The sequence below is a fragment of the Mesoplodon bidens genome (genome assembly GCF_964165515.1).
Source record: "Mesoplodon bidens genome assembly, chromosome: 4".
NCBI classification, from domain to species: Eukaryota; Metazoa; Chordata; class Mammalia; order Artiodactyla; family Ziphiidae; genus Mesoplodon; species Mesoplodon bidens.
The window spans coordinates 99,311,567-99,336,543 of record NC_138160.1 but is presented as its reverse complement, the minus strand read 5'-3'; the positions used below and the strand labels follow the sequence as shown (position 1 = coordinate 99,336,543).

Here is a 24,977-nt window from a genome sequence, read left to right as displayed (position 1 = left end):
CAACAGTGAGAGGCCCGCGTACCGCAAAAACAAAAAACAACCCCCCCCCCGTATTTAAACAAATGTTTAGTGTCTAGCGTAAAATAGTATGCTTCATGACGAGTAGAAATACCAAGTACAAGACACAGGACACAGGTCCCTGCCCTTCTAGAGCAAGAAAGCCGCTGAAGTAGACCAGCCGTGAATTCAACTTTCAATCGGTACAACCTCTCCTTTATAGGCCTGAAACAAGTACACAAGCTGATCAAGTACATCAGATGCTGAGACTGCTGTGCGCACTCACCCAGCTAATTCTTTTTTAAATTTAAAATTTTTTATTTTTAAAATTTTTACATTAATTAATTAACTAATTAATTAATTTTTGGCTGCATTTGGTCTTTGTTGCTGCGTGCGGTCACCCAGCTAATTCTTAAACTGCCATCCTAAGGCAGAAAACGCAGAATTCCATTATATTTTCACTTTTAAAGGGGTGAAAACAAGGGAAGTACATTCAAGTTTGCCACCTGAGGTGTTTTCAGAGGAGATTCCTTTACTTCTCCCCGAGAAGCTTTCCTAACCTCACCTGCTCCCCAGGACAATCCACACTTCCCTTCCGGGTTCTAGGTGAACTGGCCCACAGGGCACAGACCAATGGGTTCATTCCTTGTCCGCTGCGGGGCGGGCTCTCCAGCCTGGGCTTCGGAGACCCGCCCCCCGTACGTGGCGTGCGTGCGTGGCGCCGGGCGGCGGAGGCTGGTTTCTTCAGCTTGTGGCGCCGCCTGGCGGCAGCGGGGCTTCAATGTGACGGTCGGACCTGAGCGCCTGTCATGGAGCTGCAGAAAGAGGCGCGAACACCCAGGGACCCCGTCGCGCGGCTACCCCGGGCCTCTAGGTCTCGGAAGCCGGACGAGGAGGAGCGGCGGGAGGGCGGCTCAGCGCCGGCGGCGACTGCCTTGGACGCGGAGGCGGACGGGGCTAGTGCGGACGGACTGTGGGAACTGCCAGTGGAGCCGGCTGAGCGGAGGCCCGAGTGCAGCCGCTGCAGGTGACCGCCGGGCGGGGGCGGGGACTGAGGCCGGCGGCCGACTTGGAGGGGGATGTGTGTCGCTGTGGCTGCCGCGCCCTCTGCCGGGGAGGCGGCTGCTGCGGCTCCAGTCCGGGGGGAGCGCTGGTTCTGGCATCTCCGCGTTTGGGGCGGCAGGGTCCACTGGTTGACCTTGGAATCACTGTGAAATACCTGTCACAGCTCTTTCGTAAGAAGCCATTTCTCCAGGTTCAGGATTATTTAGCCTTACTTCTTCCTGCAAGACACTGAGCGGGTCATGGGATGAGCAGACAGAAGTTCCGCTGTCAAGAAGCTTGAGCGTCTGTCTGGTAAGGGAAGTAAGGCGTAATGATAATAATACTTGTAAAAACACGTTTATGCTTATGTGACATAGTCATCTCACAGTGAAAAAAAAAAGGATCAGAGGAGAGAGACAATCAAGGTGGCTATTACAGTAGTTGACATTGTATTCAGAATTATGAATTCACTTAGAAATATTTATTGAGCACCTACTGTGTGGCAGGCACTGTTCTAGGTTCCTAGAAACCTAGGCATGGATAAAACATACGTTATCTCTGTGCTCACTGGGTCACTTAAAGTCTAATGGGGAGACAATTTATTAAACTAGCAACCCCAACAATTAACATTATTTGACCGATTGAATTATGCTGGTGTACTTTCAGGGTTGTGAGGATTGCTTTCCCTGCTTATTTGAATCTCATGCTATACAGATATACTATTATATTTACCTCCTGGATGTTCAGGATCATTTCTCTTGGTTACTACCTCTCTGTTGTCCTTCACACTTTTAACAATTAGATAGTGTCTCTACTTCCTCACCTGGGAATCACTCTGTAATTTGTCCTCAGATCCTACGTGCTCTGAAATGGCTCTCACTAAAGTCACCATTAACCTTAATGAGGTGAAATCTAATGGATCCTTTTCTGTTCACTTTTTACTGGACCTCTTGGCAGAATTCTGCATTTGAAATACTCACTCCTTGAAACATTCTCTCTTTGGTTTCGCTTTGATTTATCTGACTTCTGTATCCTAGTCTTCTTTGCCTGTTCTATTAAAACTCTAAATGTTGGGCTACCTCAAGGTCTTGGTTCTAGGTTCTCTTCTAACTCCATACACTTCTCACAGGTGATCTTACCAGTTTTCATGGCTAAGTTATCACCTCTACTCCAGTCTCTCTAGCTCAGACCTTTCTCCTGAGCACCAGATGTACGCATTCATTTAAACATTGAGTACTGAGTGCTTCGCTAATTACTGGTAATACCGTGGAGTCTTTGTCCACATAGAGTGTTCAGTTTGTTATTGGATACAGATGATAAACCAGTAAACAAGCAACTAAATATGTAATTACAGATTGGAAAAAAAAAAGAACAATGAAAGAAAGAAGTGGGATGCTGCCATAGAAAATAGCAGGATGGTGTCAGGAAAGACTTGTGAAGAGATAGCCTTTATATTGAGACTTGAAAGATAAGGATTCAACCAAGAGAGAAGTGTTCCAAGAAGGGGAACAGAAGGACAGGCTGGTTGATTGTCTTTAGCATTTGCATACTTGGAGTCTCTTACCAGGGCCATTTTGACCTTTTCCCAGAGCTGAATTGTAAGACCTCAGAGGAAGGATCTTGAGTGTAAGGATCTTTTTATATTTTCTGAATGTACTATATGCAGTAGATACTCAGTAGACCTTTGACGAGGGTGAATAATTTGTGTCTAAAAGAGACTGTGTGTTGGAACAGAAGGGGTGTGTGAATACAATTAATTTAAATAAGTTGTCTAAAGTTGTTAGATAGCACTTAAGAATACTTCGGGGCTTCCCTGGTGGCGCAGTGGTTGAGAATCTGCCTGCCAATGCAGGGGACACGGGTTCGAGCCCCAGTCCAGGAAGATCCCACATGCTGCGGAGCAACTAAGTCCGTGCCCCACAACTGCTGAGCCTGCTCTCTAGTGCCCGCGAGCCACAGCTACTAAAGCCCACGCGCCTAGAGCCCATGCTCCGCAACAAGAGAAGCCACCGCAATGAGAAGCCTGTGCACTGCAACGAAGAGTAGCCCCCGCTCGCCGCAACTAGAGAAAGCCTGCGCACAGCAACGAAGACTCAACACAGCCAAAAAAAAAAAAAAAAAATGCTTCGAAAGGGTCTCACTAGGAGGTGGAAAGAAAAGTGTTTCAAATACAAATCCAGAGCTAAATTATGCTAGCTTTATCATGTAGTTTTTAGTCTACTCAGAACTGCTAGTTATAATAGTTTAAAATAATTAGTCTTCTATGGCTAGCAAAGATTTATAATTTTTCCGATCTCCTCCTCTCTGCCCCATTAATAGACTTTATTTTTTAGAGCACTTTTATTTTATTTATTAAAAAATTTTTATTTATTTTATTTATTTATTTTTGGCTGCATTGGGTCTTTGTTGCTGTGCCCTACTTTCTCCAGTTGTGGTGTGCAGGCTTCTCATTGCGGTGGCTTCTCTTGTTGCGGAGCATGGGCTCTAGGCGCACGGGTTTCAGTAGTTGTGGCTCGCGGGCTCTAGAGCGCAGGCTCAGTAGTTGTGGCACACGGCCTTAGTTGCTCCGCGGCACGTGGGATCTTCCTGAACCGGGGCTCGAACCCGTGTCCCCTGCATTGGCAGGCAGATTCTGAACCACTGCGCCACTAGGGAATCCCTAGAGCACTTTTAGATTGACAGCAAAATTGAGAGGAAGGTACAGAGATTTCCCATATACTCTCTGCCCCTACACATACATAGCTTCCTGGTTATCAACATCCCCTACCAGAGTGGTACATTTGTTACAATTGATGGACTCCATTGATACATTATTATCACTTAAAGTCCATGGTTTACATTAGGATTCACCCTTGGTGTTGTACATATTTTGAGTTTGGACAAATTTGTAATAACATATATCTACTATTATAGTATTGATAGCATACAGAGTGTTTTCACTGCCCTAAAAATCCTCTTGGCTCTGCCTTTTCATCCCTCTCTACCCTCTAACCTGATCTACTGTTTAAAAAATAAAAATGACTTGCTGGGTTTTAGCTTGTTTTCAGTTTCATTTAGTTAATCCTTTAGAATTATAATTCATTCTGACATTTCTGCACTTTGTTTTTTCTAGTGAAATTTTCTACCTTTTAAAGACTCTTTCCCTTGGCATGCTATGCATTTTGTTTGTTTTAATTGGTTAGAGTACAGTTCTAGAATTATGGAGAATATTTAGGTGTTATCAATATAATATTTATAGCTCTTTATATTTTATTTTATTAGGCGGTTAGGGTTTTAACTAGTTCCCTGAGTGAACTTCTTTACATTTATGCTTATAATAGTTTTTAAAATTAAAATGCATTCTTAGATTTGAGTGATCAGTAAGCCACAATTATTTGGCCATTTATTTAAAACACTATTCATTTCTCTAAACACATTACTATAATTGTCACAGCCTAAGGAGTTTTAGAGATTGGTTTTGTTCAGGAAGTGCAAGCTCAATTTAACTTCTCAGCAGAATCTTGCTCGTTAGAAATACAACATATCTTAAACATTAATGAAATATTCTTTAAAAGATCCCAAACTAATTTGTTATTGCAAGATACAGAATTTATAAAAAGTGTGTCCCTGTTAGAAGGAACAGCACCTACAGGAGTACATTGTATAGAGTACAGTGTATTTGGAGAGCGTGGCAGAAAGGAAGGAGAGACGAGGCTGCAGAGATTAATGGTGATTGCACTGGGAAGGGCCAAATAAACTGTGTTAGGGATTTTGAGCCTAAAGCACTAGAACCCAACAAAACAGCCACTGAAATTTTTTTTTTTTTTTTTTTTTTTTTTTTCTGCGATACGTGGGCCTCTCACTGTTGTGGCCTCTCCCGTTGTGGAGCACAGGCTCCAGATGCGCAGGCTCAGCGGCCATGGCTCACGGGCCCAGCCACTCCGCGGCATGTGGGATCCTCCCGGACCGGGGCACGAACCCGCGTCCCCTGCATCGGCAGGCGGACTCTCAACCACTGCGCCACCAGGGAAGCCCTTAATTATTTTTTTATATCTTCTGTTTATATTCCTGCCTGAGGACAAGTGTTAGAAACCAGAAACCACTTGAAATTCATTGATCATAAGAATAATGGAATAGGGCTTCCCTGGTGGTACAGTGGTTGAGAGTCCGCCTGCCGATGCAGGGGACGCGGGTTCGTGCCCCGGTCCGGGAGGATCCCACATGCCGCGGAGCGGCTGGGCCCGTGGGCCATGGCCGCTGAGCCTGCGCGTCCGGAGCCTGTGCTCCGCAACGGGTGAGGCCACAACAGTGAGAGGCCCGCGTACCGCAAAAAAAAAAAAAAAAAAAAAAAGAATAATGGAATAATGTCTAAATACAGAGTATTTTAAAATTTGTCTGAGGGAGGAAGTCAGCAGGGAGAACATGTACGCAAACTGACACAGATAGGCCCTGAGACAGAAATTTTTCTCTCTCCAGTGCTTTCTTCTTACAAAAGTACAAAGTTGTAAGGATTATAATAAGCCACATCAATATATTTAGCACCCGTTTATTAAGCACTGGTCATCTGCAGGTTATTCACCAAGCCTAGGTGCTTTATGTATAATATTTTATTTATTTCTCATAACAGCATTCTAGAAATGATGATATCATTAGCTTTTAAATGATAAGAAGGTAGAGGTAACAATCAAGTAGCAGAGTTGGTTCTCCAGCTCCAGTCCACTTGGCTTCCAAGCTCTCGCAAATGCTTGGCTTTGCTCTGTGCTCCACGCTTGCTGAAGAAGCCTTATGATTTTGTTTGCTGAGTGGATGTAGTCACTAGTTGAAGTGCAGCCACTAAGGCTGCAGGAGTAGCTCTGATTTTCATACTTTTTAAGCTGTATGTTTACTTCAAGCTTAGTAACAAGATTCCTGAGCTTTGGTATTCTTTAGCTCCTTTTTTTAAAAATAAAAATTAAGATATATTTGTTGTATAATTTTATATAAGTTTAAGGTGTACATCCTATTGATTTGATACATCTATATATTGCAGTATGGTTATCACTGGTAGTGGTTAGCTGTTGTCACCTAATTATCATTTCTTTTTTTGTGCTGAGATGATTTAAGATGTAGCCTCTTAGCAACTTTTTTTTTTTTTTTTTTTTTTTAATTCCGGTACGCGGGCCTCTCACTGTTGTGGCCTCTCCCGTTGCGGAGCACAGGCTCCGGACGCGCAGGCTCAGCGGCCATGGCTCACGGGCCCAGCCGCTCCGCGGCACGTGGGATCTTCCCGGACCGGGGCACGAACCCGTGTCCCCTGCATCGGCAGGCGGACTCTCAACCACTGCGCCACCAGGGAAGCCCACCTCTTAGCAACTTTGAAGTATATTAGACAGTATTGTTGACTATATCACAATGCTGTGCATTAGATCTCCAGCATTTGTTCCCCTTGTAGTTCCAACTTTGTACCCTTTAACAACGTCTAGCTTCTTTATTCCATATCTTAACCTTTTCCGTATTCTTTAGGCTTGGTTATTCTGGAGAAGAAGGTGATGGGGATAAAATAATGAGAAAGCGAAGCAGGGAAGGTTGCAGGTGTTTAAGAAGAATACAGGAGCCACAAACTGGCAGCCCCACAGATGTTTTGTTTAAAACTATATTTTTACCAGTTTTAAATTACCAGTTGCTAATAGTTAAAAATGAAGATGTTTTGTATCAAAATCCAGATTTCTGTTTTCTGTGAGAATGGGAAGATCTAGCAGCTTGGGGGCCAACTTCCTGAGCAAAATAGTTGGCTGAGTGGAGTATTGGTTGTGCCTTTAGACCAGGTGTGATCTGTCCAGGTCGTCATTGCTCCCAGTCATTCCTGCTTAATTCAACTATGATTAACTGCCTGCCTCTCATAGGCATTTGCTTTTTGATCTGGGTCTCATGTACGTCATTTTGGGCTGGTCAGCCTGAGCAGGAGGGTAAATCAGTCTGCAGGTTTTGTAGGTAGAAGTGAAAAATGGTAATTCCCAAAGCAATTAGTTTACAATAATTAAGATTGTTGAATTGGTATCAACACTTAGGATTAGAAAACCAACTGTTTTGGTAAATTTAAAATAAACTAGATTATTGACGGTAATTTTTAGGGTAAAAATTTTGATAGTCTGCAAATTTAATTCTTTGTGCATTAACTAAGTTAATTTGTTCTTTCTTGTTAATATAGAAAATATGTTTATTCTTTGAACTAGTTCGTTCCTAAGATATGTGGGAAGCTAACTGAGTTACAAATTACTGTGCAAGCTAATCATATGTTCAAAGTTGAGCAAAGATGATATATCTCAAGAGGGAATTTTTTTCTTAATTAAGTCTCCAAAGAGGAGTGACCAATTTTAAGAAACCACTTTAGAGCTTTCTAAATGTTTGATTTACTTTCCCCAAGAAAAATAAGAACATTATTATTACCCTCTGATAGATAGAAGTTTTCTTCAAAGAATATCAAATCACATTAATTTTTAAGTATGTTTACATTTACCCCAAATTAATAATTCATAGCTCTGTTAGTGCTTATGTAGTGAGAGAATATATTCCTTAATAGTCTAGTCTAAAATTTGTCTTTTTCATTTATTTTTTAAAATATGTAATGTATTTTATTTTTTTCTTCCAGTTTTATTGAGATATAATTGACATACAGCACTGTATAAGATGTACAATATAATGATTTGACTTACATGCACCATGAAATGATTAAGTTTGTTGAACATCTATCATCTTATGTAGATAAAAAAGAAAAGAAAAAGAAAAAAATTTTTCCTTGTGATGAGAACTCTTAGGATTTACTTTATTTATTTATTTATTTATTTAGACCACTCTGCGTGGCTTGTGGGATCTCAGTTCCCTGACCGGGGATTGAACCTGGGCCATGGCAGTGAAAGTGCCGGATCCTAACCACTAGACTACCAGGGAAGTCCCAAGATTTACTTGATTAACAACTTTCATTTATAATGTATAGCAGTGTTAATTATATTATGTTGTACATTATATCCCTGATACTTATTTATCTTACAACTAGAAGTTTGTACCTTTTGACCACCTTCATCCAGTTCTCCCGCTCTCACCACTCCTCGCCTCTGGTAACTACAAATCATCTTTTTCTTGAAGTTTGTTTGTTTCTTGAAGTATAATTGCGCTTCAGCACTATGTTAGTTCTTGGTGTACAACATAATGATTCGATACTTCTCTACATTAGAAAATGATCACCACGGTAAGTCTAGTTACCATTGTCATTATACAAAGATATTATATAATTATCGACTGTATTCCTCACACTGTACATTTCATACAGGTAACATTTATTTTGTATCTGGCAGTATGTACATCTTGTATTTCCCTCACCTTTTTCACTTATCCTCTCACCCACCTCCCCTCTGGCAACAACCTGTTTGTTCTCTGTATCTAAATAAATTTGGCATTATTTTAAAAGATTTCACAGGTTACATAGTGCTTTCTTACATGTGTGTTTTTATTTACTATATAAGACAACTTTGTGATTTAAATAGTTATTCTCTTTTATGTATTCTTAGGGTCAGGTGAGTAGTAGAGGCAGAGCTGCTTTACTTTTCATATTTTCATTACTGCATCACGTAATAATGAATTATACTGAAATGAACAGTATGACTTTCTTTGTTTTCCTATTGCATATAATACATACTTCCAGTGAGGTGTTCCTTTGCCTTCTTCTAATCCATAGATTCTTTTATTTTTCCTTTGTCCATGGCTATTTTTAATTATTTTGGGATGGGCAATTTTAATTATTGTCTTTTTTAAGGTCCACCTTTTATTACCTCCTGAATCCTTTACCTGCCTATGGTCAGCTTCTCATTTCTCTTGGTGGCTCTTCACATTTCAGTTAGAAAGGAAAATTTGAAGGTATTATTGATTTTTAAGATTTTTTTTTTTCTCTGCTGAGTTTTTAGTTTGCTTGTTTCTTGTTTTTTGTCTACTGGAAGCCTAGTGGAAAAGTTGTGGGGAAAAAGGGAGCAGTGAAGTGAAGTAAGTAGAAGTGTTCCAGGATTAATCAAGGAAAAAAATGGAAAAGTATGGAATGATTCTCCTGACCTTGCAGAGAGTTAGAGAGATTGACCTGATAGAAATGTGTCTGATCTCACAGGTGTGACCCCTAGGAATAAATAAAAATAAGAATTAAAAAAAGAAAAAAAAACCTGAACAGACTGCACACTATAAGAGGAGGGAGTCTGCAGGTTAAGTCCAGGCAAGTTTCCAAAGAACAGCATCCAGAAAAATTAAATAGAATCCAGAGTTTCTACACTATATTGTCTAAAATGTCTAATTTTTGACCAAAGCTTACTAGACATAACATCTAGTTTTTGACCAAAGCTTACTAGACATGCAAAGAAACAGGAAAGTGTGACTCACATACAGGGAAAACAACAGCAAATAGAAACTGTGTTTGAGTGGATCCAGATTTTGGATATAGTAGAAAAATACTTCAAAGCAACTCTTATAATAGGTTCAGAGAATTAAAGGAAAAAAATTTAATGACCGTGACTCAACAGAGACTCAATAGAGAGTTAAAAATTATTTTTAAAAGTCTATGTAGACTGTCAGTGTAGGTTCATCATTTGTAACAAATGTACCACTCTGATGGGAGATATTGATAATGGGGGGGCTATGCATGTGTTTGGGCAGGGGGTATATAGAAAATCTCTGTAGCTTCCCATCAATTTTGCTGTGAATCTAAAACAGCTGTAAAAAAAAAAGTCTTAAAAAAAAAGAGATGTGTATGATCTACTTGTTTATGTAAATCTGTTACTTGGCAGGTCAATTAAAAAAAATCAGGTTAATATGTATATAACATTTATCATTTGAACCATTTATAAGTGTACAATTCAGTGGCATTAAATACATTCATAATGTTGTGTAACTATCACTACTATCTATACCCAGAAAATTTTCATCATCCCCAGTATAAACTCTGTACCCATTAAATAATATCTTCTCATCCCCTCCTCCCCCCAGCCCCTGGTAATCTCTATTCTCCTTTCTGTTTCTATGAATTTACCTATTCTAGATACTTTGTATAATCATACAATATTTGTTCTCTGTCTGACATTTCACTAAGAATAATGCTTTCAAGGTCCATCCATGTTATAGCATATATCAAAATTTCATTTTTATGGCTGAATTGTATGTATATGCCATCTTAATTTATCTGTTATCCATTCTTTTGTTGATGGACACTTGGTTTGTTTCCACTTTTTGGGTATTGTGAATAGTGTTGCCATGAACATTGGTATACAAATATTTATTCTAGTTCCTGCTTTTAATTCTTTTGGATATATACCTAGGAGTGGAATTGCTGGGTCATATGGTAGTTCTGTGTTTAACTTTTTGAGGAATTGCCAAACAGTTTTCCATAGCAGCTGCAACCATTTTACATTCCCATCAGCAATGCACAAGAGTTCCAATTTCCACAAAATTGAAGGTACACAGTTATCTGAGTAGTTAACAGAGCATATATATCACCCTTAATGTACTTGAAATTGAATCTTTAATGCAAACCCTCAAAGAAAGAAATCACTGAAAAAATGCAGCAATTACCATTGCTCCAGCAAAACATGGATTCTTTTTTATATTTTTATTGAGGTATACTACCTTTTATTGAGGTAGTTTTTCTAGATTCAGAGATTAAGGGCAAGTAAATAACTTTGCATGTGTTAATGTTGCAGGTCACCATAATTAAATTGCCTCATGATGGAGATTTTATAATTCTAGGGCTTTTAAAATACTCACTTTCCAGCTACAAATAAATATTCCATTGATGAAAAATACTTTTTTTAGGGACACCAAAATCGGTGGCTTATTCATAGCATTCTTGTGTTCTCTTATGTAATAAAGTAACCCTATCTTAAACCTTACATACTTTTCTCCCTATATCAAAGAAAATTCTCAATTCTCTTTTGCTCTTTTGAAGAAATGGACCTTTATATAAATTTAGGAGGAATATTTCCTTAATAAATCAGGTATTCCAAATCTGCATTTTAAAATATAGACAGCTTTTAGGCAAGGGAAAGGAGAAGAAAGAATAAAGAAAATGAAAATGTTTTCTAGTAACATGGTCCCTTCATTCTATGCTGTTCTTTGTAAAATATCTCTACTGAGGTATAGCTGGTCCTTGGGACAATTTAACCTCTGACTCCTTGCTTTTCAGGATGGCCATTCATGCTGTTCCCTTAGTTGGCCAATGGCTAAGGAGCATAGAGTTCTGCTGCACATCGACCTGGAGGCTTAATTTGATGAATCATATGGGTAGTCTTTGTTCATTCAATCATTATTAATTCATTATCCAGTAAAGGCACAGCTTGGGTCATAGAAAAATAATTAAGAAATTGTTTCCTCTAGAATTCATAGTGAATTGAATGTGAGGGAAAATATGTCTGTGTAATAAATATTTAAGACAAATTATGAAAGTATAAAATAAGAGTTTGTAGAGCAAAGAGTGATTTACTTAACTTGCTATTAAGAAAGATGTTTATTTTTTATATTTGTTTTATTTCTATATAAGAAGACAAAGTAAATAATAGGATAACTGACTATAGATGATTACTTTATGACAAGATTCTCAGTTGATCTGTCACTTTGTCATTGCAGCTCTAGTAGGGGCTTTATATAGATGCTGTATATAGTCATCTCTCTGGACACAAGGCTTTTGTTTTCCAAGCATCTGGCTCCTCTGAAGGCTTCTTTAATATAATAACACTTACTAAAATTTTTCTTAGTTAAAGATCTTGTAGTAGGAACAAGCTTATCTCTAGGCCAGTGATCTCTAAATTATTTTGAATACATACCACAGTTGGTTAAAATATTTAGGATGTAATTCTAATAGGTATACATATTTATCTATGATAATATACATTTATCATATACTAATGTATGACTTGCCTCTTAAACCATAAAAAAATAGAAGGGAAGAGATAATGGTGAAATAAACTATTTAAAAATGTTTTGCTAATTGTGATGGAGTCCTAGTCTTATTATTTAGTATTTTTGAGTCATAATATATACTTACAGTAAGGTTTATCATAGTAACTTACTGATAGTAAGATGTGATTTCACAGTTCGAATAATCTTTATAATTTATACTTTTTAAAGTTATTGTCATCTGATTAGATTTATTAACTCTAATGAAGAGTTTGAAGTAGCAGTAAGAAAGGAACAGCTCTGCCATATACTTGTTGTTTATTTGTGATTATGTAATTAGAATTTCTTCAGTATGGACTCTTTGTGGGTATATATAGTTTCTTTGTGGGTGCTGTTGTTAACACTTCATGTTATGAAACTCCTCCTTTTCTATTAGGATACTGCATATCCTGACACATTACCATGTGATATACCATCCCACAGAGGGACTGTTATTCTGTGTACTAAATATTAGTTGTTTAATTATAAATAGAAGTGATAATATTGATACTATCTTTTTGCACCCCATTGGGCTATTTTACTTAACTCACTTTGGACACCACTCTTCTAAGCATGCCTAGGTCAATATGTCTCATCTAAAGATATTTATTGTCTTTAGAGAGTTACTTCCTCTCCTATAACAGTGATTTTTTTTTCTAAGTCTATTGTTCCTCTACTCCTGAAGGCATCTATAAAATAAAATAATGTAGTGATAAAAAACAGATTTAAGGGGTTATGAGAATATCATTTCTTTTACACTTGAAACAATCAGACATGGTTGAGATTGCTTCTCTTTATGAGATGAAATTTTATTATTATATTAATAACGAAAAGCTGTTTCTTCTTTCATTGATTATATTGGATATAGTTTCAAAAATGTAAAACCTAGAGTTTATTTTACAGATTATTTAAGTTTCTTTAAAGTGACAGTAGAGGGCACTGTGGCATTTTGTTTTTCAAAGTCTTTTAAAATTAGAAAGTTGTTGCCATTTTCATGTGTAATGCAGTGTATCTATTCAACTGATCTATTGAAAAGTAATGAAACTCTTTGTTCTTTGCTTTTTCACTCTATGGGACTAAAAATTTTTTGTTGAGTGTTGGAAAACTTGAGGTGCGTTATCTTTCTGGGTTCTACATTTGCTTTTGTTTAGTGGGTAAAAGAAATTCTTTTTAACATAGTGCTTCTTGTAAATCTATTCACTGATCTTTTTTTTTTAAGATTTAGTTTTATTTATTTTTGGCTATGTTGGGTCTTCATTGCTGCGCGCAGGCTTTCTCTAGTTGTGGCAAGTGGGGGCTACTCTTTGTTGCATTGTGTGGGCTTATCTTTGCGGTGGCTTCTTTTATTGTGGAGCACGGGCTCTAGACGCGTGGGCTTCAGCAGTTGCAGCACGTGGGCTCTAGAGCACAGACTCAGTAGTTGTGGCGCATGGGCTTAGTTGCTCCACGGCATGTGGGATCTTCCCCGACCAGGGATCAAACCCATGTCTCCTGCATTGGCAGGCGGATTCTTATCTACTGCGCCACCAGGGAAGTCCCGTATTCACTAATCTTTAAAGTATGCCTTATTAATACTATGAGAAAAATAGCTTTCAGTGAATATTATGTTAGAAATAAATTAAACTTTCAAATATTAATTAAACTTTTGGAAGATGTTTTTGTAGGTTTTAGCATCTCTAGTCATATGTCAGATATAATTTTATTTCCCTGCAGGCTGTCAAAGATAGCATACCCAGAGTGACAGATTACCCCTGTTTTACAGCATTCACTTCAGAAGACAGTCAGTCCTAGTCTGACAGGAAGCCTACGTATTTATTTCTGCAACCTTATTGAGAAAAGAAGAAAAAGCTTATTTCATAAAATTTGTTCAGGGAAATTATTTGAAAATTCTATTTATATGTTAAGAATATAATTAACATTAATTGGTTGTATAGATTTTAAAGAAGGTAAACCCCAGTGATAGAAAACAGTATTTATAATACATTTTCAATGTGTTGTAAGTGTAGAAGAGGGAAAAATCTCAGCTCTTACTTTGGTCATTCTGTTATAAGTTAGTTGAAAAATGGACATAAATGATTACATTTTTATTACATTTGCCTGTGATTCAGTAGTTATTCACCAGAACTTTCTTGATATCTTATTACTAGTTCTATGAAGAAGGAAATAGAAAACCTCTGACACAGTCAGGATCATATAGCAAGACAATGATACTGTCAGTGACATATCTTAATAGTTATTCCTAAACCTATACCCAATTTACCTGTTGATATTTATTCAGATATTAATTTTTCTTCCTTAGATCTATATAAATTCTAGAAGTAGTTTGATTTTTATTTTAAGATGAATGTTCATTATTTATAAATAATGATAAATAATAAATAATAAGGTTCGATGTGTAGTTATCTGATCTGTTTTTTTCCTATCATCCATAATAGTTCATAGGGAGCAAGGAACTTTAAAAAAAATTTTTCTGGCACAGTGAAAACATACACATTCAATGAGGGCAGTAATCTTTCTCTTATTGTCCCAAGTGCCTAATGTCTGGTACATAGTTAGATGTGCAGTAAATATTTGAATAAAATTTTGTTGAATTTACAAATTATTTAATCCATTATTGACTTGAAATATTTAAACCTTCAAGGATTAAGTTTGAATGTAGGGAGATTTTTTGTTCTTTGGAAAAAGATTTTATTTTTATTTAAAGATTTTACTTACTTTTTTGTTCCACTTTTTTAAACTAAAAATACAAAAACAGTTCATCCATTTCTCCCCCTTCCATCTCCTGCCTCTGGCAGCCACCAATCTTTTCTCTGTATCTATGAGCTTAGGTTTTTTTGTTTTGTTATGTTTTTTTAAAGATTCCATATATAAGAGAGATCATATGGTATTAATCTTTCCCTGTCTGACTTATTTCACTTAGCATAATGCCCTGGAGGTCCATGTATGTTGTCACAAATGGCAAGATTTCATTCTTTTTTTATGGCTGAATAATAGTCCATTGCATATATATCACAATTTCTTTATCCATTCACCTACTGATGGACACTTTGTCTGTTTCCATATCTTGGCTATTATAAATAATTCTGCACTGAACATGGTAATGCAGATATCTTTTTGATTTAGTGTTTTCATTTTCTTTAGATAAATATCCAGAAGGGGAATTGCTGGATCATATAGTGGTTCTATTTTTAATTTTTTAAGGAATCTCCATACTGTTTTCCATAGTGGCTGCACCAATTTATATTTGCACCAACAGTGTCGGAGGGTTCCCTTATCTCCACACCTTCTCCAGCATTTATTGCTATTCTCCTTGACAGTAGCCATTCTAACAGATGTGAGGTGATATCTCATTGTGGTTTTGGTTTGCATTTCCCTGATGATTAACGATGTAGAGCATCTTTTCATGTACCTGTTGGCCATCTGTATATCTTCTTTAGAAAAATGTCTGTTCAGATTTTATGCCCATTTTTCAATTGGGTTGTTTGTTTTTTTTTTACTCTTGAGTTGTATGAGTTCTTTATATCCCCTTATGAGATATATGATTTTCAAATATTTTCTCTCAGTCTGTTGGTTGTCATTTCATTTTGTTGATAGTTTCTGTTTCTGTGCAGAAGCTTTTTAGTTTGATGTAGTCCCACTTGTTTATTTCTGCTTTTGCTTTTGCTTTTGGTATTAGATTTAAAAAATCATTACCAAGACCTAAGTCAAGGAGCTTACTGCCTATATTTTCTTTAGGAGTTTTATGGTTTCCAGCCTTACACTCAAGTCTTTAAACCATTTTGAATTGATTTTTTGTGTATGGTGTAAGGTAGTCGTCCATTTTCATGCATCTGTATGTCCAAGTTTCCTAACACCATTTAGAAGAGACTGTCCTTTCCCCATTGTATATTCTTGGCTCCTTCGTTGTTAATTAATTGACCATACATGCATGGGTATATTTCTAGGCTCTGTGTTCTGTCCTGTTGATCTATGTTTGTTTTTATGTCAGTATAATACTGTTTAAATACTAGGGCTTTGTTAGTAGTTTGAAATCAAGGCGCACGATGTCTCTAGCTTTATTTGTCTTTCTCAAGATTGCTTTGGCTGTTTGGTTTAATGGTTCCGTACAAATTTAAGGAATTTTTGTCATATTCCTGTGAAAAATGTCATTAGAATTTTGATAGGGTTTGCATTGAATCTGTAGATTGCTTTGGGTAGTATGGACATTTTAAAAATGTTAATTTTTCCAATCCACGAGTACAGAATATCCTTCCATTTATTTGTGTGTTCTGCATTTCCTTTCATTAATGTCTTGTAGTTTTCAATATACAGATCTTTCACCTCCTTAGTTAAGTTTATTCCTAGGTATTTTATTCTTTTGGAAAAAGATTTTAAATTGAGGAGAGCAATTTCTCTGCACTTATTCACTAGTTTGGTAAGAGATGGTTTAACATTTGGATAGCTAGTCACCAGCATAGTACATGCAGACAATTGTGGAGTAGGAAAGTATGAGAAAAATTGCTGTTAATAACAAATAAGCAGAATTCTTAATTAATTAATAAGGGGGTTAATAAAGGGGACATGCTTTAAAATACATGGGTAATGATATTTTATGAGCATGTTAAAGCATAAACCAAAACAATTAGGTTTAGCTTAAATGACAGTTAACAGTGTTTGTACGTAAGGTGCTTAGCTGTTTTTTTTTTAAGTAAATATTTTCTTCAGTAAATATTTTCCCCCCTATATGGTATTGCTTACCAGAAAGATCAAAAATGATAACAAAGGAAGATCTGAGAGAATTCCCTAGTTGTCCAGTGGTTAGGACTTGGAGCTTTCACTGCCAGGGCCCAGGTTTGATCCCTGGTTGGGGGACTAAGATCCTGCAAGCTGGACGTTGGGGCCAAAAGGAAACAAAACAACAAAAATGTCAAAGGAAGATCTGAGACTCTGAATTTCATTTATAATACAAACTAATTGCTTCAGTACTAGAGAGGAAGTGAAGGAGAGATCAGTATTTGATATGTAAGAAAATGAAAGGATAGGATAAGAAATTGTGTAGGAGGAGAAAGGAATTTCAAGTTCGAGGTAAGAGGGAATGCAAAGGTATTCCCTCATGTATTCAACAGTATTTATTGATAGCTTGCTATGCAAGGTGCTGGGATATAAAAGTGAAAAAAGTAGGTCAAGTCCTTGCTCTTAGGTAGCTTACATTGTAGAGAAGGAAACCCACCTTAACATAACATGATGTCAAATAGTGGTAAAATGCCTCTTTCTTACTAATTAGGTTGAACATTCTTTTTTCATTGCATTTTTATATTTTTAAAAAACCAGCTTTATTAAGATACGATTCACAGACCATGGCATTTATCCTACTAAGGTGTATAATTTAGAGGTTTTCTGTTATATTAGCAAAGTTGTGCAAACACCACCAGTATTACAATGATTTTAGCAGATTATCTTTGAGTATCTCTTTACAACATCTTTCTTTTAAGCTGCCTTCTTCTTTTGGTATTGCATCCTGTCCATTAGGCTCCACTAATTATCAGTTGATCATTTTATCATTTCGATACAGTGCCCTGGAGAATAAATTGCTCAGCAGTCTAATCCAGTTAAATTTGGAGAGGGGTAGTTTTTGAGGCCACTCTTGAGTTTTTTTCTGACTGCATGTGTGTTCTTCCTAGCTGCCTCTTTCCATGGTTCTTTCTGATGAACTAGCTGGCCTATGATTTAGCTGTTGCTCTTAATTAAGAAGAGTTATTATTTTTGAGAGCACCCTTAGGCTTGAACTTCTCACACTCCATTTCAAATAAAGTCAGTTACTTTGGGGAGAGCTTCAGAGCTCTCTTTTCTTATAGTCTGCCTCTCCTCCAAAGTGGATTCTCTGAGTCACTGTTCTGGGCACAGGGCTAGTCAGTAGCCTCTGACTTGCTGCTTCTGGTGTAGAACTGTCCTACAAGTGAACTGGGGTGAGAACACTTGGGGTCCCAGCATTTTCAGCCTACTGCACTGTGGTAAAGCTTCTGTTTTTTAAGTGGAGGCTGGGTGGAGGAAGGGAGACTACTCTGTTGGCCACACTCACCAGGAATTTATTTTCTTCAATTTGGAGTTGGAAGGATGAGAAATGTTGATGGTCTACCTTTCTCTGTGACATATGGTAAGTCTTGATTGAAAGCTGAGAGGAAGCTCTGTTCTCTTGGCCACACTTACCTGGAGTGGAGTTTCTGTCAACCTAAACTGGGGCAAGGTAGTAAATGGGTTATGGCTCAAATGCCACAAACTATCCCAATACCAAGTTTTCATAGATTTTCTTGAATAATGTTTCTTCATTTGAATATGCCCTTAGGACAATTTCCAGAGACTTTATTTTTTAAGTTAAAAAAAAAGATTTATTTATTATTTATTTGTTTATTTTATTTAGTTTTGGCTGTGCTGGGTCTTAGTTGCAGCACGTGGGAACTTCGTTGATGCACGTGGAATCTTTTGTTTGTGGCGTGCGGGTTTCTCTCTTGTTGTGGTGCATGGGCTTCTCTCTTGTTGTGGCGTGTGGGTTTTCTCTTCTCTAGTTGTGGCACGTGGGTTCCAGAGTGCTTGGGCTCTGTGGTTTTTGGCACACGGGCCCTCTAGTTGAGGCGCACAAGCTCAGTAGTTGTGGCGTGCGGGCTTAGTTGCCCCGTGGCATGTGGGATCTTAGTTCCCTGACCAGGGATTGAACCCACGTCCCCTGCATTGGAAGGCGGCTTCTTTACCATTTGTCCACCAGGGAAGTCCCTCCAGAGACTTTAAATTGTTGTTTTATAAAACAGTATTTGTCAGTTTTGCTTGTTTCACTGGAGAGTGGGTCTCTGAAGCAACTTTCCCTGTTATCCTGGAAGCAGAACTCTCCAAACTATTTAATTCTAAATCTTCCTAAAAATCAAACATGTCCTTCCAGTAAAGAAATTACTATCCCAGGTAACTTTTTTTTCCCCCATGAACAGAGGTTTTGGTCAGACATGAAACCCAGAGCTATCAATAGCTAAAGCAGTTCTTTGCACTATCCTAACTGTCATACTAAGGACTTTTATAATTACTATATATGTCATGAGCTAAAGATGTTATTTTAAGTGTTTATTTTACCTAGTTTTCTGCTACCCACAGAAATCTACAGCTTTCACTCAGCTTGTTTACTTGTTGGATTTTGCTGCTGATATGTAGATGCTTCCTGCATAAGACATATGACATTTTTGCATTCTTTCATATTCTTAGAATCATATAACTTATAAATATGTAAGTTGATATCCAGTTAAATTCTGATTTTTTAAAAATGGCTTCATCTGATCTTAAATTACATTTTATAAAAGAATTTTACTGACATCTGATCATGCATTGCAGTCATATAAAAATATCAGAAACTTAGGGACTTCCCTGACAGTCCAGTGGTTGAGATTTTGCCTTCCAATGCAGGGGTTGTGGGTTCAATCCCTGGTTGGGGAGCTAAGATCCCACATGCCTCGGGGCCAAGGAGCCAGAACATAAAACAGAAGCAGTGTTGTAACAAATTCAATAAAGACTTTAAAAAAATGGTCCACATCAAAAAAATCTTTATAAAAAAAATCAGAAACTTAAACTTTTAGAATTCTAATGTATCTCATTCTCTTCCTCCTCCTATTGAATGGGAAATCCTTTCTAATTTCAGCCCTTGATCTGTTTGTCAGTATACGTAGTTCCATCAGTCACTGCTCCTGTGTTTACTTATGTTTAAGTGGTCTTCTTGGGACCACTGAAAGACTCTCCATTCCTATAAATCTGCTCACATTCCTGAGAAGGAACCCATTGTAGGACTGAGTAGTCACACGGAATCATTTCAGACATCACTGGAAAGCAAGTATATTGATTTTCCTTTGGTTAATCATCCACTCTGGGTTCAGTGGTGGAGAGGGCAAGTGGGGTCATGTTGTACAATACATTTCTACCTCTCCGTAAGATATTATCTAGAGGATTTCTTCAGCAGGAGCAAAGGTTTGACAGTTTCTTGCAGAATGAGGTGGTAGATATAATTGAACCAATTTACTCACACTGTTTTATTAATATAAATATTTCTTACCTTAGGCTATAACTCAACATAAGTAAAATTGAGGAAACAGTTGATAGCGATCAGTTTTCTGGTAGTAAGTATGCTGTTGGGAATTGCCTTTAATATAACATTCACTTGCATACTATTGTAATGGCATGTAACATCTGCCTATAATAGTGATCCATTGTGAAAATTTACTACCATCATATACTGTATCTGGCCGTTTGTTGAATTTCATATTATAAACATACATATTAAATATAGGATATAATGGTAAACTATCCATGTATATTCCTTCAGTACCTTTGGAAGGACATAAGAAACTAATCACTGGTTGTCCTTAGGGAAGAGAATGCACCAGGCTGGAGGACTGAGATGGGAAGTATACCCTTTTATTCCATCTGAATTTTGTAATAAGTATTTTTGAAACAATAGTAAAGCACTAAAAAGTAAGTAAAACAAAAACAACAAAGTAAACGATAACAAAACAGAAAACAAATGGATAGACTGGCATTCTGTGGATATAATTCTAGCTAAAAATACTTTGGTGGCCCGTTTGGGTTTCTTCTCACAATTGGTAAGCTCTCCATGTTGACTGATGGCTAAGTTTGGTTAGAACTCTCTTCTAGGTGGTAATTATATTCTAATATTTTATCATCATTTTGTTCCCTCCAACTTCAGATGATTTAGATCAATTGCCAGGTTTCTCTTTGACATGAGATCTGTTCTTGATTTGGAATGCAAATTATTAGAAGTGTTTCTTCATGAATAAAAAGACCATGGTGGTGACTTATGAGTATTCTTCCATTGAAGATAATTAAGGCAAGATTTTTTGAGGTACTTTGATCTATATGGATGGTAAAAAATTTACTTGAGTCTTTTTTCAAATTCTCATATTGAAAATATGATTGATTAAGTTCATTCTTGGTATCATTTTAAAAGAATGCAGCTTTAGCAAATCTATATAATGAAGTGAGATTATGTTTGAATTTTAGGTTATTGGTATATAATTTTATTTTAAACTTACAAGTTTTCATTTTTTTTCTGCCCTTTAGCCGACCTCAGAAAGTGTGCTTGTGTCCGTTTCTACCAGTGCATCCTCTACACATCTCTACCCACTTGTACATAATTCAGCATCCAGCAGAGGTAAGATGTTATAAAATACACAATTTCAGATAGAATATTAGGATACAAGGGGAAGCATACAGATGAACATACTCATCCCTTTCAGCTCTTCAGCATTTTTGAAAATAAATTGATGATAAATGCTATCTCTTTGGGAAAAAATAGTTTCTTTTATATATTATATGATAGTATAGTATCATATGCTTTATAGACAGACAAAAGATGTGTTATTTCCTAAAATGGTGTTATTTCATAAAAAGTACATTACTGAATTGTATAACGAATATTGAATATATAGAAATTTAGAACTCCAACAATTTTGTATAGAGGAAAAAAAGAAATTTTGTGAGTTGAGAGCTAAGAAATTATTGCTTTTTAAATTTTGGTCATAGCTTGTATCCTTTGATGTCTTTTCTTGTTAGGGCAGAGGTAATGCTCAGCATTTTAGTGTTATAAAATGAACGCGTAAAATAAATTTTTTACTTCTTTAAGTGAATAGAACAAATATGTATATTTTACATGTATATATAAAAATATAGATATAAAAATATGTGTACGTGTTGTATAGAAAGACTTTTTAGTTAATAATTTCATATGTTGGTGAGAATTATGCATGTGCTAGTGTGTATGTATGTTAGTAACTCTTAATTAACTGCAGTAGTGAAGAGAGGAGGGAAGGAGATCATAGAAAACCAGAAATTATCATCAATACCAAACTAGTTGATGCATGGTACAAAAATGGGTTTTGTGTAAACTGAAGTTAAAACTCTTCCAGGCTTTTGAAGGAGGAATAATTTTTTCTTAAATTATTGAGGTGTATACCGCTTGAAGACTTTAACAAAGACATTAAAGGATATTAATCTGTCACTTTCCTTTTCTAAATGATGAAGCAATTATTCTTTTATTGCAAATTATTAAATATTTCATTTGTTGGGCAACCTTTTTTTTTTTTCAGTGTTAACAACATGCGTTTGTCAGGATTGTGACACTTTAATCACTAGCATTATTTTCCTGCATTTAAACTTACAACACAGTGCAGGTCAGATTTACATAAAATGATAGCTTACTGGCCCTAACAGTTGTGGCTAAAACTTGACTTTTGATGATGAGTGCTGTTTTCATTTTGCCATATACATAGTATGGGGCCTTTTCATACTATGTATGGTTCCAGACATAAGATGGCTTTTAAAATGTAGGTGTTTTCATAGATTTGTGGCAGTTTTAATGTTTTCATATCTCTTATTTGTTCCTTTTTTTCTTCATTCCTCTCTTGTCCTCCACACCCCCTCCCCCACTTTCTCCTCCTTCTCTCCCTCCTTCCCTTCCTTCCTTCCTTCATAGTTAATTCACAGTTTAGATGATTCATCCATAATTGTGTGTGCTATAAATGTATTTTATGTACTTAAAGTACATCCATATTGTTTTTCCTTAAAGTTCCAAGGAACTTTACAATCTTAATCTAAGTCAGTCATACTTGGCTGCCTTGTGCTTAATCTCAGCATACTGTTTTCAATAAAAGAATAGGCCAATTTGATGACTTCCCCTAAAAAATGATTGAAAACCATTTGGATAGGCTCTAGGAGAGGGCTTTGAGAAAAGAAGACTTGACGGAGTGGATGAAATGGAGGTGATATGATGGAGCATTTCAAAGAGTAGGTATATGCATATAGAAAATTACTTAAGGATAAAAACAAAACAGTTATCTCAAGAATAACAAAAAACTTTACAAGAAAGAAATGTTGTGTTAAATTGCTTGGCCTTTTGTGAACAACGTATATGTAGGCATTAATGATGTAAATACTGTTTATTGATTTAACTAAAAATATTAGAAGATGTAAGGGTGAGGAGTGTTGTAAGAAAGCTAAATTTTCATTTATTACGAGAGGCTGTAGTTATAGAATGCTGTAGTTAAGAGTAAGGCTCAGGAGTTTAAATCCTTAACAGCTCTGTAAACTCTGTAACCCTGGGCAAGATAATTAACCTCTCTGTGTTGCAGTTTTGTCATTAGTGAAATGGACATAATAAAAAATATACTTCATTACTTGTTTGTGGTGCATAGTAAATGAATAATGTATAAAATGCACTTAGAATTATATACGTTAAAGTTAGCTATTATGATGATAATAAATGGTAGTTTGTAGATAATATCTGAAATTGATGAGAAATAGCAAGACATATATAGAAATATGGACATAACTACTGGAAGAAATAGCTAGAAGAGCTAAAGTCATTGCCTCTAGGAAGTAGTATTGGGGAGTGTATTTGGGAACATTACAAATCTTTAGGCAGCATTTAATTTGACTATTATACATGTGTTACATTGACAAAAGTTTGGAAAGTGATTAAATTATGTGTCGAAGTCTCAATAGTGATGGTAAGGAGGGAAGAAAACAGTATGATACACTGGAAAATGTCCTGAAACTTCCCTCTCACCTATCTCCTGCTAGTCCCATTCATATAGGAGCTGCTCCAAATTGTTGTTTTCAGGCTTCCTCAGAGTGCCAGCCTGCTACATGTTCTTTTTAGTTAAAATCCCAGCAAATTCTGACTCTTCTATTTCCTTTTTGAACTTTTTATTAGGTAGATCAGTTTAACTACTCTCAGCATCTGTAAATTTACCTTTTACATGCTATTTTAATCAATACTTCCAAGACCCAGGGGTGACAGAGGTGAACACAAAAATGTCCCTGAGGGTATATCTATGTGTGTGTTTGTGGTTGTTGAATACTGTTACTACAATACTTTTGGATTCTGTTTAAATGTAAATAATGTAATTATAAATTTATTTTAAATTACTTTTATAAATTCATATATAACTTTATTATTTTGTATATTAATTTACTAAATAACTCTGATATTCCTAAAGGAAAGTAAGTAATATTTGATATTCCTTTAGTACATTGTGTTTTCTACAGACACAAGTTATTCACTGTGAGGATATGTATATGCAGGATTATATAAACTGGTAAAGATAACATTGGGCTCTATGTAAGTGAACTGATTAGAGAGGGCCTCTGTCACTTATTTGATCAAGCATGACATTCCCAGATGGGCCAGTGGAAAAGAGCCAGGCAGTGACTGAGCGCTATAGACCAAAATAACCAAGAAAAGTATGAGGCTAAAGCAGAATAGCTAAGCACCTGACTTTACTAAGGATTAAGAATGGAATTCTTGTGGCAACCAGAAAGGTGGTTTTTAGTGTTGGAAGTTAGGACGTTGAAAAAAACCCACTGATTTATGGTGAACATTAACTATGATGATAGTTAATGCAATTTACAGAAATGGTCACCAGCTTTTTTCACACTAAAGTTATAATTTTTTTCTCTTTCCATACTTTATTCCTTGGAAGGAAGGCCATAAATCCAGCCCACACTCAAGTAGGAGGGAGAGATTAAACTCCACCTCCTGGAGAGGGGAGAGTTTATGTTTATTACTTGGAATTCTTCTATGAGGAAGATTTGTCACTTCTCTCCCATTTATTTATTCAATCATTTATTTATATCAGTCTAGACTCTGTATTTATTTTATACTTTGGGTTATAATCCAAATACTGTTATTTTATTGCTCAAGTTGTTCCATTGGGTGCTCTTTAAGATTGGCTTCTGTGTCCCTTTGATATGCTGTATTGTTTTGTTTTTTTTTTGAGCACTTCCTTGCTTTTGGGGCATAAATATCTAGGCAGTTATCTTCAAGTTGACATACTACAAAATGTAATTACTGGTGAAATAAAAAGTTTGTCAGAATAAATGAATTCAAGTTAGTTAAACACAAATTTACATTTTCATAATCTTTATTATTTAAATTAATCTTATCCTTTTTGATCAATAAACATGTAAACACAGCTAAATAGAATAAAAAT

At 36.4% G+C, this 24,977-nt stretch overlaps 1 protein-coding gene across 1 annotated transcript in view; it reads left to right on the top strand.

The window, feature by feature from the left end:
• Positions 1 to 795: 795 nt before the first annotated feature.
• The window catches only part of DTWD2 (DTW domain containing 2), a 102,479-nt gene continuing 78,297 nt past the window's right edge, over positions 796 to 24,977 (top strand). The window contains exons 1-2 of the mRNA XM_081232343.1: positions 796 to 1,024; positions 21,049 to 21,139. Coding sequence (XP_081088469.1) covers positions 807 to 1,024; positions 21,049 to 21,139 — 309 coding nt within the window. The 5' untranslated portion in view covers positions 796 to 806. The remainder of the gene's footprint in view (positions 1,025 to 21,048; positions 21,140 to 24,977) is intronic.